Source organism: Sciurus vulgaris, assembly GCF_902686455.1.
Source record: "Sciurus vulgaris genome assembly, chromosome: 2".
Lineage (NCBI taxonomy): Eukaryota > Metazoa > Chordata > Mammalia > Rodentia > Sciuridae > Sciurus > Sciurus vulgaris.
In genome coordinates this window covers 116,777,418-116,792,234 of record NC_136462.1, presented here as the reverse complement: position 1 = coordinate 116,792,234, position 14,817 = coordinate 116,777,418, and the positions used below count along the sequence as shown (strand labels likewise).

At 52.3% G+C, this 14,817-nt stretch overlaps 1 protein-coding gene across 13 annotated transcripts in view; it reads left to right on the top strand.

Annotated features, from left to right (window-relative positions):
* Nucleotides 1–774: 774 nt before the first annotated feature.
* Nucleotides 775–14,817, top strand: part of TLE3 (TLE family member 3, transcriptional corepressor) — a 48,272-nt gene continuing 34,229 nt past the window's right edge. For all 13 annotated transcript variants that reach the window (XM_079129343.1, XM_079129345.1, XM_079129346.1 and 10 more), the window contains exons 1-4: nt 775–1,881; nt 2,406–2,506; nt 2,988–3,051; nt 4,076–4,120. In XM_079129343.1, the coding sequence (XP_078985469.1) occupies nt 1,858–1,881; nt 2,406–2,506; nt 2,988–3,051; nt 4,076–4,120 (234 nt within the window). In that variant the 5' untranslated portion in view covers nt 775–1,857. The remainder of the gene's footprint in view (nt 1,882–2,405; nt 2,507–2,987; nt 3,052–4,075; nt 4,121–14,817) is intronic.

Sequence of the window (14,817 nt, the reverse complement as noted above, 5' to 3'; positions counted from 1 at the left end):
AGCCAAGCCAGAGTTCCTCAGACTCTCGCAGGCAGCCGACGCACATCAGAGGCGCTGTTTATTTGGCTTTCTGAAAAGAAGGGCGAACGAACAAAGAAGGGAAGCTGGGGGCTGATGGGCAGCGGTAGGAAGGGATAAAGATAGGGACACCCTCAGTTCCTAGCAAAATTTTAAAGATTGGAGGCAACTTTGAGAGCCACCATTTTATCCGTCCTAAATCTTGTGAAGTGAAAACATTAAAGTGACAAAGTGATTCTGTTTGTTTTATAGTATCTAATTGGGCTGCTTTGCAGACCTAATGAGATTAGAGGGAGGAATCGTTCTCCACCACTGCAGAATAAACCGATACATTACTACTAGCCACAGGTTTTGAAGATCGTACAGCTTGTCTTTTCTTCTTTTGTTGTTATTCCTGTCTTCTCTTTCCCCCTCCCGCTAAATAATTATTTGCTAGTAGATCGTGGGAAAAAAGAAAAGAGAAAAAAACTAGCAGCTCAGGACTATAATATATATCTATTTATTATATGTCTTTCGGTTAATTCCTGATCTGAGGAGCGCTGTTTTTCACTCCCATGCGAAAGTCACCAGCGGGTAGGGCCTGATTGCTACTTTTCATGCATAGTTTTAGACACAAGAGGGCATTGTGACGTCGCGCCCGGCGGCGCCCAGTCGCAGGCCGAGCCCAGCAGCCCCACGTGGGGACTCCGCGCTCCCATTGGCCAGCGCGGGGCGAAGCTGCCACATTATTTTGTTACTTTTCAGTCCCTATTTGGAACTGCTCTCGCGGCAGTTCAGACCTCGTGCTCGTCCCCCTTGCCTGTCTGTGTGTGGTATCCGCAGGTCCGAGGCACTTTTTTTGGTGTGTGTGTATGTGTGTGTGTTGAGTGTTTGTGTTCGGGGGTTTGTCGGGGCTCGGAGAGAGCCGGGCCAAGGGGAAGGAAGGAAGCCGCAGAGCTCCCCGGTCTCTGGCTGCGTCTCTCCTCCAGCGCTCTCCTGCCTGCGCGCAGCTAGGCGGCAGCGGCGGTGGCGCCGAGCGCTCCTCGCTGGGGACGCAGAGCTCAAGTTGGGAGCAGCGAGGACCCCTTTGCTGAGGCTTCCCGTGCCCGCTGGAGTAAGATGCCAGGGCGGTTGATTTGCACCTACTGAACTCGGAGTTCCCCCCGGCCCTGGGAAGGATTTGCGGCGGCGGCGGCGGCGGCGGCGGCGGCAGTAGCAGACGGAACAGCAGGCTCTCCTCTCCGAGGGGGGGCGTCGAAGCGCCCGCGCCGGGCTCCAGCCCTCACCCTCCCGCGCTCCTGCGGCCCCAAGCAGCCACCTTCAGCGCCTGCCTTCTTCCTCTTCTCGCCGCGATTCCCCGACCCGGCTGCCTCTGGGATCAGACCCGCGCGCCCCGGATGCTTGGGGCTGCCCCGACGCACCCCCTCCAGGTTCTACGCGCTGAGTAATCCAGAGGGGACCCGCGCTCGCCCCCGGAGGAGCCCCCGACCCCGGAACCCCGCTCTGAACCCGCCGGGGAGCCGACGATGTCCACGCAGCCCCGGGCTTTGACACTGTCCACGCAGCCAGGGGAAGGAGGCCGGCTGCAGCCCGCCGAGCCCTAGGAGCACAAAGCCCGCTCCCGCCGCCCGGCCTCGGCGCCCGCCGACGACTTTGCCGCCTGCTCCGCAGCTCTTTGTCTCCACTTGGGGCGGGCGCCCGACTCTGGGATTTCGCTGTGATAGCGGGCTGGGGGGGCCGGGGGCGAGTTCTCGGTTCCCCGGCCGCCCCCCGCTCGGGCTCGGCTCCCCCCTCCCCCGCACCTCTCCGGCCCGGGCTCTCGGCGCTTCCACGCTCTCGGAATCACGACCCCTCCCTGCCATGTATCCGCAAGGCAGACATCCGGTGAGTAATTGCAACTCGGTTTATTTAAGCATCTATCATGGCAGGGTAAACGAGGCAGTTTAGCTGGCACCTCCATTTTGCGTGTCGCTACCTATGGGGTGTGTGTGTGCGTGTGTATTTGCTCACACAAAGGGGCTGGGTGGGGGGGCGCCGTGGAGAGGAGGGCAATTCCGCCGGAGTGGCGCGGGGGCTGTGGACCTTCGAGGGGGAGCTGTGAACGCCGCCCCCGCCCCCTCTCCTAAGTCTCCCAACTAGCCCGGCGGGTCTCCCCGCCCCCGCCTCCTTGGGAATGGGGGCCCTTTAGTGAAAAGCATGGGAGCCCGCGGCGGGTAGGAGAGGTCGGGGCGCCCCCCTCACGCCCCGTCGGGGAGCTGAGAAACTTGCTGGGAAGGTTCGGGGCGGTGAGGGTGGCCGCTCCGGTGGAGCCCGGCGGGAGGGGCCGGGACGCGGCGGAGGGCCGGGCAAGGGCTTGGAGCCCCTCTGAAGCCCGCGCCCCTCCCCTGTCTTGTCCTCGCGGGCTCCAGGCTCCCCATCAGCCCGGGCAGCCGGGATTTAAATTCACGGTGGCTGAGTCTTGTGACAGGATCAAAGACGAATTCCAGTTCCTGCAAGCTCAATATCACAGGTAAGGCTGGCGGGGGCGGCCCGGGGCTGGCGGGGAGGGGGCGGCTCCTGCCACCCCCCGCGGGGACCGAGGGGCTGCCGACCCCGGGGCGCCCGGGCCTCCGCCTTTTGTTTCCCCTTTCCTAGCGCGCCGCCTTAACCCTTCGCTGCCCGCAGCTGCCCGGCTCTGGGAGCCGCCCGCGCGTGAGGGTCGTGGTCACCTGCGGGTTTGCTCGGCCTTCGGGGGTCGCGAGCCTGCGTCAGGGGCCGCACCCCGGCGGCCAGGATAAGTCCGCTCGCCCGGCCGTGCGAAGTTTCCAGTAGTTTCGGTCCCTCTTCCCGGTGGCGGGGACCCAGCCCCACCTCCGCCCCGAGGCTGGCGGGGCAACAGGGTACCCCTGGGTATCAGGGAAAGGGAGAAGTGGCTCTCGGAGGTCCTTAGGTTGGGTCCGGGAGGAGGTCGTGCAGGCGGCAGGCCTGAACGGCTCCTCCTGCCCTCGCAGCCTCAAAGTGGAGTACGACAAGCTGGCGAACGAGAAGACGGAGATGCAGCGCCATTATGTGATGGTGAGAGGCGACCCCGGGAGGGGAGCGGAGGGCAGGGCGCAGACCCCGTCGGGTCGCAGCTGGGATCTGCGGAGGCAGGAGCCGAGCACCCACCGCGGCCCAGCCGCAGGGCAGTTGGGAGAGCGGTGTAATCTGCATATGCCCTCCGCCCATACACCAGCGTCCCCTAGCCAGGCCACTTGGAGGAGCGTGGTGAAAGGAGGGGCAAAGAGAGAAACCCAGATTCCAGACCGGAGACCTCTGCACTACCTTTGTGCGCCTTTGATTTGTGTTTTAAAGGTTTCTCAGAGGGCCGGTGGCCCTGTCTTGGCTAGTGAGTTAGGATTGGATCATCCCGCGTCAGGGTTGGATAAAAGTCTCTCTTGGAGACCTCCAGGGGATGTTTGGAAACTTTTCTGCTTTGCAGCCTTGGGATCCAGCCAGAGTGGGACAGAAGCACCCTCCCTCCCCAGGGTTTTCTGAGAAGTGGAAGAGCCTTTTAAAGTTTTCTGCCTTCACGTCCCTCCTCAGGGAAGAGTCTTGTCTGCTGTGGGACCATAGATAGACATCTCCCCCTTTACCCAGTGTCTGTTCCAGCAAGTTTACATCTTCTGTTTGTGAGAGGGTATGGGAGGCACTAAAGCATGACTCCCTGTGCCTCTTTCCACATAAGAGGCCTTCTGCACAGTGCCAAATAACTCTCAGAGGACAAGAGAGGCCCAGTGTACACACCATTCCCTGTTGAACCCGCACCTTGTATAAACAGGATATATGGCACATGTGGTGCTTGTGGGAGGGAGGGCCTGGCTTTTCCTACTACTGTGTATGTAATGTTCTGTTGAGATGAGAGGAACACTCGCCCACTCGCCTGATGCCAGCGCTTAAACCTCAACATAGGCTGGCTTTGGAGTTTGTTTTAAACTTCCATAACCCATGTATCATAAAGTATGGTTTTGCCAAAATCTTCTCAGGAAAAAAAGAAAAGATTTTGAAAAGTGAACAGATTTCTTTGTTGTCTTTTAATGGCAGTTCTTTTTGCTTTTAGTACTATGAGATGTCCTATGGCTTGAACATTGAAATGCACAAGCAGGTAAGTGCTTTTCTCCTTAAGAAATGTATTTAGTTTTAAAAAACATATATGTGGACTTCTGTGTCCCCCCTTGTTTGAAAATGAGCCTGATTCTTCTGTTCCTCCTACCGCTTCTCCAAGAGTAAATGGATCCAGTCCTTGAAATGCAGGTGTCGAGTCTTGGCAGATTTCTTGGACATGTTGAGCTTTTAGCTTTGGAGCTTGTGAAATTAGTCCTGGTCTTGGATCTTGGTGGAGGATAAAGGACCAAAGGGAAAGTCATACCTACAGGATTTGCTTTACAGACTCCTGAGCACCTAGAGCTGGTGGACTGCTTTTATCTGTTTTAATGTAAAACCCTCCAGAGGAAATGCAGGAGGTTTTTTTTTTTTTTTTTTGCAAAAAAAATATGATGTTCTGCCTTGATAAGATTAAACTTCAAGAGCCTTAAAAGCCAGGCTGAGCTGTCGAAATTTAAGGGAATGAAGCCACTAACGGCTTAAAAACATAAAACCGAAATGAAATAGAGTACTAATGCCTCACATTTAGAAGGAGACTTTTTTCATCTGTATCTTAATTTGAAGGCAGCTGCATTGTTCCCATTTTACAGAGAAGGAAGCTGAAGCTGAAGGCTGAAGTAACTTGCCTGGGGCAGCCTGGCCAGGCCTTTTGAGATGGTTGGGGGTTGAGCTCAGCTTTGAAATCCTGAAGTCAAACCAGTTTAGCTAGTGTGGTGTCATTTGATGGATATGTAAACTACCTCGGATTGTCACTCTTCTAATAACAGTATACCTCAAACCGAGCAAATACAAACACCCTTTATCTTGGTGCATATCAGTAACTAGTCCCAGTGCTAGGCTGGCCCTGGGAGAGGCCTATTTGTGTATTTGTGTTCCGAGGAGAGGAGAGGCTGCCTATAATTTGGCTTGGCGGCCGATTAGCGTTGACTTGGCACGAATAAATGGCGCAGGCCTGGTTGTTCTTTTTAACAATTGCTGTTCTTGAAATCTCAGAAGGCTGTTGACTCATTCTAGCCTTTGGTGACCGTGACTTGAATAGATTTTCTGCTCTAAATTAACAGTCGTTTACAAGGTTTAAATTTTGCTCTTTAAAGCAGGCAGGACCCAAGAGCAGGTGAGAAGGGTAAGTGACCCTGCAGGAAGGGTTCAGATTCCTACCTCTTCCAGTGGCTTCCTACAGAGTCTTTTGAATCTGTAGTTCTTTCCTGTCCTGGAGGGAGCCCCAGTGTTGGGTGAAGGGCCACCAGAAAGGGGCCTGAGTTACTGATAGCAGTGTGGGAAGCCAGTTTGTGGCTTCCTGAGGGATTAGTTCTCTAGGAAAGCACAGGAAGGTTACCACGTTTTCACTTCTAGGTCCACAGAAATAATAAACAGACCCTGCTTTGTATGTAAATAGGGTTCCCCTCAGGACTCTAGAGATAGATTCTGCCCCACTCCAGGTGGAACTGACTAGGTCTGACTGGTCCAGAAAAAAATGCATGTGCTGAAACCCGGGTCTCCCAGGTGTTTCAAGGATGTGTTATGCAGAGTGCCACTTACCCCCTTTCTCCACACACACACACACACACACACACACACACTCTCTCTCTCTCTCTCTCTCTCTCTCTCTCTCTCTCTCTCTCTCTCTCTCCCCCTCTCCCTCCCCCTCCCTCTTTCTCCCTCTCCCCCCCCTTCTCCCCCTCTCTCCCCCCCCCCCCCCCCCCGCCCCTCTTTCTTTCTTGGTGCTTAGTATCTTGGGTGTGTTTAAAGAGGTTTAAAGAGGGTAATTGCATCCAGGTTTAAATTTATAGCAGCAGTTATTCTAAGAGCTTCGTAATTAAGGTGTAATATGTCGTTGCATGTTGAGGTCTGCATGGGTGGTGTCCCCATGTCTGAGTGGATGTTTCTTTGGCACAAAGGAACCACCTTGGCTGGCAGAGCAAAGCTGTTCTCTGAGTCCTGGGGATGCTGTGAACCCAGAAGAGTTAAACATCTTAAGGCATTTGGTGGTGGGGTTTGTATAAAGAGCAGCTGTGTGCATCTGGGATTTCTGGCCTTTCCCCAAACAGGGTTCTTAGGGAGAGAATGCCTGAGGTTTGGCTACATTGTCTTCTTTAATCCTCTCAGCTGCCAGTGGTGGCTAAAGGGATTCTTTGCCCTTTTTATAGGTGGGGAAACCGAGGCGTCAGGGAGGCCAGAGGGCAGAGCTAGGACTCACAGCAGAGTCTCTGGATTTTCAGCTGGCTCTTTTACCCCACTGGCCTCTCACCTTTGCCTTCCAGCCCAGTCCCAGCATGAATGTGTGTGCCCTGAATGTGCTGTCTCTGCCGGCTGTGGCAGTCTCTGAGTTGGGTGAAATCACCCCGTGGCGGTATAGGAACAAAGAGGCAAGGAGGTGAGGAAACCCTGCGCTGAGAAATGCAACCCTGACCTAATGGCGCTGGCCACTCCCTAGGTTTGCGAGGGTTCTGCAGAAGAAAACCTTGCCACTAATTGTAGTGTAGGTCTTGGGTGCATTTGGCGGATGGTGGTTAGGCCTGAGCAAACAAGTTTATCAGCTGACCTGTTTAGCGGTTGACTGGTGTTTTATCTGCACACACAATCAAGTGACTGGAGTGCTTGAATTATTCATGCAGTGTCCTGCCCTCTAGACTTGACTGTTCGTGTGATTACATCTGCCTGGAACAAACAGGCTGGATTCTTCATCTTTAAGCTCCAGGGTGGGGGTGGGGACTCTCTGTACTTTTATATAATAGATGATTTTCAGAGCTCGCACCTTGGGAAGTGTGGCGCTCCTTAGCCTGCTCACACACACACGCGCACACACACACTCTATCATGTATTTTTTTTTTTTTTTTTTTCTTTTTTAAGCTCTTTGCTGGCTCTATGGGAAATGCCAATTAGCTGGGAACCTCGAGTTCTGCCAGATGGGCCCAAGTATTGACAGAGGGCAGCTGATGAGGTGCGTCCAGCCCGTTTTTATTTTACTGAGAGGTTAAACTCACTGTGGCTGGCTCCTTTCCTGACTGTTTCTCTCTCTTCTCTCCAAGCTGTCAAATCCCAGAGAAGTAATAAATGGTTTCTCCTCCTACTCTTCTGCCTCCCTCCCTAATTATGGTAAAGCAAAGATTACAGAATCACAGGCCTGGCCTGGGACTTCAAGAGGTCACGTACCTCCTCCAAACTCCTGCTTCCAGGCAGAATGTCAAGGGTGATTCAGCAAGGCCAGGGAGGCGATGACTGACCAGCTTATCATTCCCATCTTTCCAATATCATCCACAGATGACAAAGCCAGCTTAGAAGCAGGGGCTCTAGAGCAATTGTCATGCATTGACTTTGAGGCACTGGTGCTGTGAGTAGCTAGGTCATTCTGGCTCTTCACCCTCTGTTGGTGAGCATGGATGTTTTGAAAGTGAACTTGAGACATTTTTTATTTGGGGACAGTGTCATGCTAACATTGTGGTCACCTTTTTCTGTAAACCAAATAACCCTGCCTTTAAGTTTTCTTTTGGAGTCCTGAAACTGAAAGAGGCCTTAAGATTTTCATTCAGACCTTTCAAGTTACCACTAAGGAAACTGAGGCCCAGAAAGAAGAGCTGGTATGTCTAGACTAATACAGTCCCATGTTCATGGTAAGGCTGCCATTGTAGGCTTCCTTCATAACCTTAGGTCTCTTTTTGCAAGACCCAGGAAAGGTGGAGTGCTCCTTTACTAGCCATTAGCCCTAGGTGTCTTTAGTTAACTATTGCTTTCTCTCTGCATTATCATCCAAAAAGGCTAAGGCCACAAACCCGGCTCCACCAAAGTTCAAAGTACCTCATTTCTGGTTGTATAACTGTATTAGCTGAGTCCTCTGTCTGCAGTCTTGTTCTGAGTTGCCAGCTATTTGCACAACTTATGATTTGTTGTGTACAGTAATAACACAGAGTGCATAACTAGCAATCCCAGAGGGAAGGTTCATAGGTGCTAAAGACCTATGAACTTTTTAGCTAAACCTTTTTACCCAAGCCACATAGTGGCCATAAATACAAGGCCAAAGTACACCATAGAAAATCTCTATCTGCCTGTTACCTCCTTCCCCTCTGAACCTTCTCACCTAAGCAATATGAGGCTTCGGCTGGAAGATTTCCAGGCCAACCAGCTTGAAGTTCTGTGACCATAGTCAAGAGGCAGCCACTGGGTAGCAGTTACAAAGACCCTGCCAAGGAGTTGGGTCTACCTTGGTAGTCTACCTAGGTACCACCCTCAGGAATGAATGGGCATGTCCTTATGCCAGGTGTGGCATCTGGGTTGAGCTGCAAAATTCATTTTTTTTTTTTTTTTTTTTATGCTGGAGTTCTAGAGCCCCCTCCATACCCTGGATTTCATCTGACCTTTCCTGCTAGCCATCTCTCTTTTCCCTGGAATTGATTCTCTAATCACACAGGTCATGTCTTCTTACTGACTGGATTGCTGCCTTGCTTAGTGGGTCTGCTGAGCCCAGGGCCTGCTTCAGTCTGTCCTGTACAGCTAAAGGGAGGCTGCCCCAACCCTCAGGACTGGCTGCCACCCCAGGCTTCTGTGGATCCCCTTTCTTTAGCTGACAATGGAGCTGTACAGAATGGGAGTTTCTGAGCTTCTCTGGGTCTTTTTTCTACTTCTCTATTTGACAGTGGAAATGACCCTGGGATATGGAAAAGTGGTTCCTTATCCTTACTGTTACCATCAAAGGAACTGGGCCTGGGTGAGAACCTGGCTTCTGATTGTTCTCGTCCCATGAATTGTTGGGGACCAGGAGCCTTGGAGAGCCCTAAGCTTCCCCTCTACTCTTTGAACTCCTCCTTCCCTTGGTGCCCAAAGGAAGGGTCTAGTTTTACGGAGGCTATTTGTTTCCATTTTGTTTTGTTGAAGGAGTGAGTCAGTCAAGGAATAAATCCCCTTTTCCTTTCTGCATAGGACAATGCTTTTCTCTTATTGTTTGTACAGAATACGGGGATACCAGGGACCAAAAGGTGATAAAGACCTACTCCCAGCTGGGCTTTCCCTGTGATCTGGCACACATGTGTCTTTCTCACATCTTGTTATCTCATTTTCAGAGCTGTAGAAGCCACCCCTCTGCTGAGGTCTCTGTAGCACTTAATGTGTAATAGTTCCTCAGTAAACATGTTGGGGTGTCTGTCAGAAGTAGGGGTTTTAACTGTGGACTGACTGCTGCCTCTGCAGGTTTCTTTCTGTGGCTCTGCATCCAGTTTCTTCATCAGTGAAATGAGGGGGTTGGATTCATTCCCCAAACGGTTATTAGGGGCCTGGGATGTGCCGGGTGTGGGCTGGGGTTGGTTACACAGACGAATAAGACACCATTCCCTCTGCTGGGGAGTCAAGCATCTAAATAAGTAATTGCAGTGAGGTAAGTGCCAGTGTGGCCCACTGTGACAGGCTCGCTAGCTCTCATTCTTCCTGGGAAAGGGAAGTCAGTGACCGCTGCCTGAGAGCCTTAGAGGGAGGGCAGGGGTCTGTTAGGCAGAAGCCAGCAGCCTAGCTCCTCCAGGGTGGCAGTAGCTCTGGGGAAGGCTGTGAGATACATTCAGTACATTCAGGAAACCAAAGCCTCTGGAGTGGCGTGGGGCGGGGACTGCACTTGGGACGCGAGGTGAGGTGGTGACATTCTGCAGCAAAGTGATCTCCAAGGCCTCTCTGCCCTCACATTCACCACTTAGGACTCAGTGACTCCCTGTCCCCATATGGCTCTCTAGAGCTGGCCCGAGTCCATCTGCCGCGGGGTGGGGGTGGGGAAGACACCCTGGGCCTTCACAGCCTCCCCTGCCTTCGCCTCCACCCTAATGTGCTGGTTCGAACTTTATTCCCCAAAGTGGCATTGTCTCTCGTCTCGTATTGGTAATTTCGTAATGACTGGTTATGACCCGCCCCCTCCCCCATATTTAATTCTCATCAGCCCAGCTCTCCACTTTGCTATTAATGATAGCAGCCAGCAAAATAGCTTTCAACATGCCATTGACAGTCTGGTTTAAGAGCGCACTTGAAGTAGTGCTAGACAGCTGAAAGCACCCATAATTGTGTACCAGAGTGAGAACCGCGTGCTCAAGGGCCTTGTTTTTATATGCTTAAAGGGACAATATCTTGTTTTCAACAAATGCTCTCTGAGACACATCCAAGATGCTTGCTTCCTTTCTCCTTTTCCTCTCCTCTCCTGGCTTTTTCTTCCTCTTGTCTTTCAAAATAAATGTTCCCCTCAAGTTGGGGCTAAGAGAAACTTAAGGAAGGGGTAATGTCCTGCTTCTACACGAGTAAAGTCGTGTTTGCTGCGTTGTTTGTCCTAAGGTCCGTCCCAGACCGCAGACCTCTGGTCAGCCTCTTCCCACTGTGGTCCCTAGGACCTTGCGTTTCTCCAGGGGGGGTCTCAGTTCTCACGGCATCGGTTTCAGATTTTTTGTTTGCTTAAGGATGTTGCTAGAGGGTGGGGAATTGAGGCAACCAAGCTACCACTGAGTGTTCAGGCAAGGGCCACTGTCACAGACACCTGGGGGACAGGTCAGCCTGTGGAAGATGCCAGGCCCCTTCCTATTCAGGTTCCTGGAGCACCTTTCAACGTGCAGAGCGCCTGTGCTCAGGAGTCCTGTTTGGAAACCCTGAGGATGGGTAGCGCAGGTGGGTGTGTTCTTAAGTGGAGGTTCACACCAGTCTTGGGGGGTGCCAGGGTTCTCATCTAGTCAGCCCCAAAGAGTTTATTCCTCCTCAGCCCCTTTTGTCACTTGTATGGGCAGCCCTTGTTCACTTGTGTCCTGGGAAGGGTGAAGAGAGCCAGGGCTCAGCGGTGAGAAGACCTCAGGTGGGGCCTGAGAGGCCAGGGAGACGGTGCCCAGGTCTGGGGTAGGGACCGAGGCCGGTGCCCCATTCCCTCCCAAGGCTGGCTGCTCCTGCAAAAGGTGGGGAACATGGGTGGGCTTGGCTTCAAGGTCTTTGGAAGACCCTTCCTTCTGTTCACCCACTGTGTGAGTGACAGGCAGGGTCCAGTGTTCTGCAGCAGCTCATGCTGCTGATGCAAAATAATCCCAGGAAGGGCCTTTATTGAGGATGAAGTGGTTGAGAGATTTGATCTTCGGAATATTATAGATTATGGCAATATAGCACCTTCTCCTTTCTGTAGCAAAACAGAGTCGACATTGCATCTAAATAATGAGTGTTTGTGTTGAAGACAAGCAGCCATCAGGACCAAAGCATCCCAACCCGGGGTGGAGATGACCCTATACATTCAGGGCACTTGCAGCCTGCATTCCCAGTTGGGATGGGGAGGATGGGTGTGAAAAGAGGGGGGCTGCACGTTCCCTGAGGGACAGGACCGGTTTGTGTTGACTGACCACCGAGCCCTTCGTGACCCTTGGCCTATAGAATGAGTGTGTGCATTTTGTGGGCGTTCCAGGAGAAAAGGGTACTCTTCCAATTTAGGATTCTCTCCTTGAACCTGTGTGGCATTATGCATTTTCTGGGAAGGAGACAGGCTTCCTAAGGTTCTTGAGAGGCCTGCAGTCTGCAGGAATCGTGTTTGTGGAAAGGGTCGTTAAAGTGTCATGAACCTTTATTTTTAAGTGTCTTTAATGAATCCTGTGCATTTTTTTTTTTTTTTTTTTTTTCTTTTCATCTCACACTGTGAACCAGTTTAAGTGCAAAAGGGGAAGACGAGGGGAGGGGAAAGATAAGTGAGAGGGAGAGAGATGAGAAAGCAGAGATATGGGGGAGCAAGGAATGAGGAAGAGACAGGTGAAACATGCCAAATTTGGCTTATGAGGAGGAACTGAGCCGTGGATTTGTAAACTGAGCTTGTCCTGCCGTGGCTGTTTGTTTGGGCATGGAGTTCCAAGTGTTGTGGCCCTTATCTCATTTGCCTTTTAAATCCCTGAAAGCTATTGTTCCCAGCTCTTCTACTGTTTTCTCATTTTTTAATTCTGAGTGAAAACTACACTAACCCAGTAGGAGAAAATCTTTTTCGGTTTGCTCTGGAACGCTATACGGGCCCCCTCGCACGGGAGACTCGGATGCAACAAGAGTTCCTTCTTGCTGGTCCTGTAGCCCCATTAATACCCAGTGCAACCCGGGACCCCCTCCCTGGTCCATCCTGAAGGCTTTGGGTGTGGACTCCACCCCACCCAGCCAGCTGTGTGACCGAAAGGCTCGAGGAGGCCTTGGACCCACTGCCCAAGTGCTTCCCTGGGCCAGCGCTTACCCATCTTCCCGGACCATGGGTCTGAAGCTGAGCCTGTGCCCGACACAGGCAGGGGCACACCTCCAGAACCAGAGGTGCTTTGGGAACCCCCAGTGATTCCTGCTGGGAAAATGGAAGAGGAAGGCAGTTCCGTGTGGACAGGGGGACAAGGCAAGGAGTGAGTCCTAACGTGGATGGGAGTCAGGTACAGAACTCCCCACCATTCTGCCCTACCCAGGAAGGGGCAGGACACCAGTGGGCTCAGAGGTGTGGCGGGTGATGCCAAATGGTCTGGGATGGGGGCTCGGTGACCCCGGTCTGTAGAGTGAGGATGAGAGCGTGAGGTGGAGAAGGCGGGCACTGCAGGACAGCTGGGTCCACGGGTGCTTGGGTTGGTCCCCAAACCCTCACCGTGAGCTGCTTCTCCAGGGGGACCCTTCCTCTCATCTCCTCCTCCAGGGAGAAGGCCTAGGAAAGGCGAAGGAATTGAGGTGTCAGTACCACCCCTGTCTCCACCCCTCAATCTTTGAGTTCTCACACTTCACCCCAGAGAATGGTGGAGCTGCATGAGGCGAGGCATGAAGGGGAGAAGCAGCAGTGTTTATAGAGTCCCAGAGAACTGCCTGCCTCTTCCAGGGTCCTCCCACTGTTGGCTTGACACTGTCCTCCATCCGCGTCAACCTGTACTGGGTGTGGCACCCAGCAGCCCAGCCTGCAGGCAGCTCTTTGTGGGGGCTGTGCAGACTCCTTTCTCGTACCCTTTTTGGGCTTCCTTTGTTCTTTTCGCCTGTTTCTTACCCAACTTCCCAGGGACTTCTCCTGGCTCTGCCTTGCTTTCCACTTAATCAGGCCCCTTCAAATGTCTGTGATGCTGAATGCCCACTGGGCATTGCCCAGGCCTACTCAGTGGAGGTGGTGGGTCTCTGATAAGGCAGTTTTACTGGCACCTTTGTGCTGGTGGATTCAGTTTCTCCCTCAGGAGTCAGCTGGTGCTTGCAGGGGGATCCTGAGACTGTAAGTGCAGAGCACCAGCAACTGGAGGTAGAGTTTCTTGGTGGTTTAGAGAGTCAGACAAACATGGTTTCCATCCTAGGTCCAGACTTACTGCTGTGTGACTTTGGGCAACTACTTGACCTCTCTGAGCTTCAATTTGTGATGGGGACAATAATAATACCTACCTGCTAGAGCAGAGCTGTCTGATAAAACTCTACATGATAGAAATGTTGTGTCTCTGTGATAGAAATATTGTGTCTCTGTGCTGTTTAGCACTGTCACCATCAACTGTGTATGGTCTTGAGCATTTGAAGTGTGACCTCTGTAACTGAGGAACTGAGTTTTTAATTTAATTTCAATTAAATTTGGCTAGCCGCAGGTGGCTGGCAGCTTCCTACACTGGACAGTGCAGGTATGGAGAGTGCAGGAAGATTCCATGAGATGGTGTATATGAACTGCTCAGCACAGTACCTTGCACATAGATGGGACTCAATAAGGTATTTTCACAGTGGGACAAGAGTCCCCAAATAGCCAAGACCTCAGAGAGAGAGGACAGGATCCTTGTTTCTTGTGTATTGTAAGACTTCCCAGAGCCCCAAGCCACAAAGAGTTACTGTTCACTCCATGTGCTGGTCCTGCAGCCGCCCAGGCCCATCACAAGCACCGTGTAATAACGGGAACACTGACGTTTACAGAGGTCAAGTGACTTGCTACTGGGCTCATGGTGGACCAGCAAGAGGGTCAGAACCGGCAGCCATGTCTTGCTTTACCTGGGGGCCAGTGCTTCTTATCCATAGGCATGTCAGGGAGTGGTCTTCCCGCATGTCACCTCAGACCACCACACTTTGGGGCCTTGATTTCGACATGGGCAAGTCCCCAGCAAAACCTTTAAGAATTCAAAAAAACCTGGGCACCCGCAGTGTGTAGATCAGGGCTTCTCCGCCTGGTCACCATTGACATTTGGGGCCAGCTGACTCTCTGTGGTGCGGCTGTCCTATGTATTATAGCATTTATAGCAGTGTCCCTGGCCTCCTCCCACTAGTAGTCAGTAGCACTGCCTCACTGTGACACTCAAAAGTGCTACAAGTCCCCAGGGGATGTGGCAGAATCACCACTGGTTGAGGACTCTCGATGGAGCGGAAAGAGTTTGCCTCTAGAGCGGGGTTGGCTGGTGGGGAGTGGACGGCTTGATGACCTCTGTGCTGCTGTTGTGAACACGGGCATTCCTTGCCCTCCCTGGGCCTCATGCTTCGTCTGTAAAATGAGAGGTTGAGTGTGGGAGTCAATTTGAGATAGAGCAGATGGTAGAAGACAAGTTTCTAAATAACTGATCTGGATTTTCGTAGCCCCTGAAATGCTGCCAATCCTTATTTGGGGAAGAACTCTCTGACCCTTTTAATTGAAGGAGGGGATCTGCTTTTTGGTTGTGAACTTAGGCTGGGTGGATTGAATGGGGCTCTGTCTCTGCCCACAGTCAATTCTGTGCCGCCCCCCCCCCCACTTTATTTTCCCTTCATGCCACCCAAAGA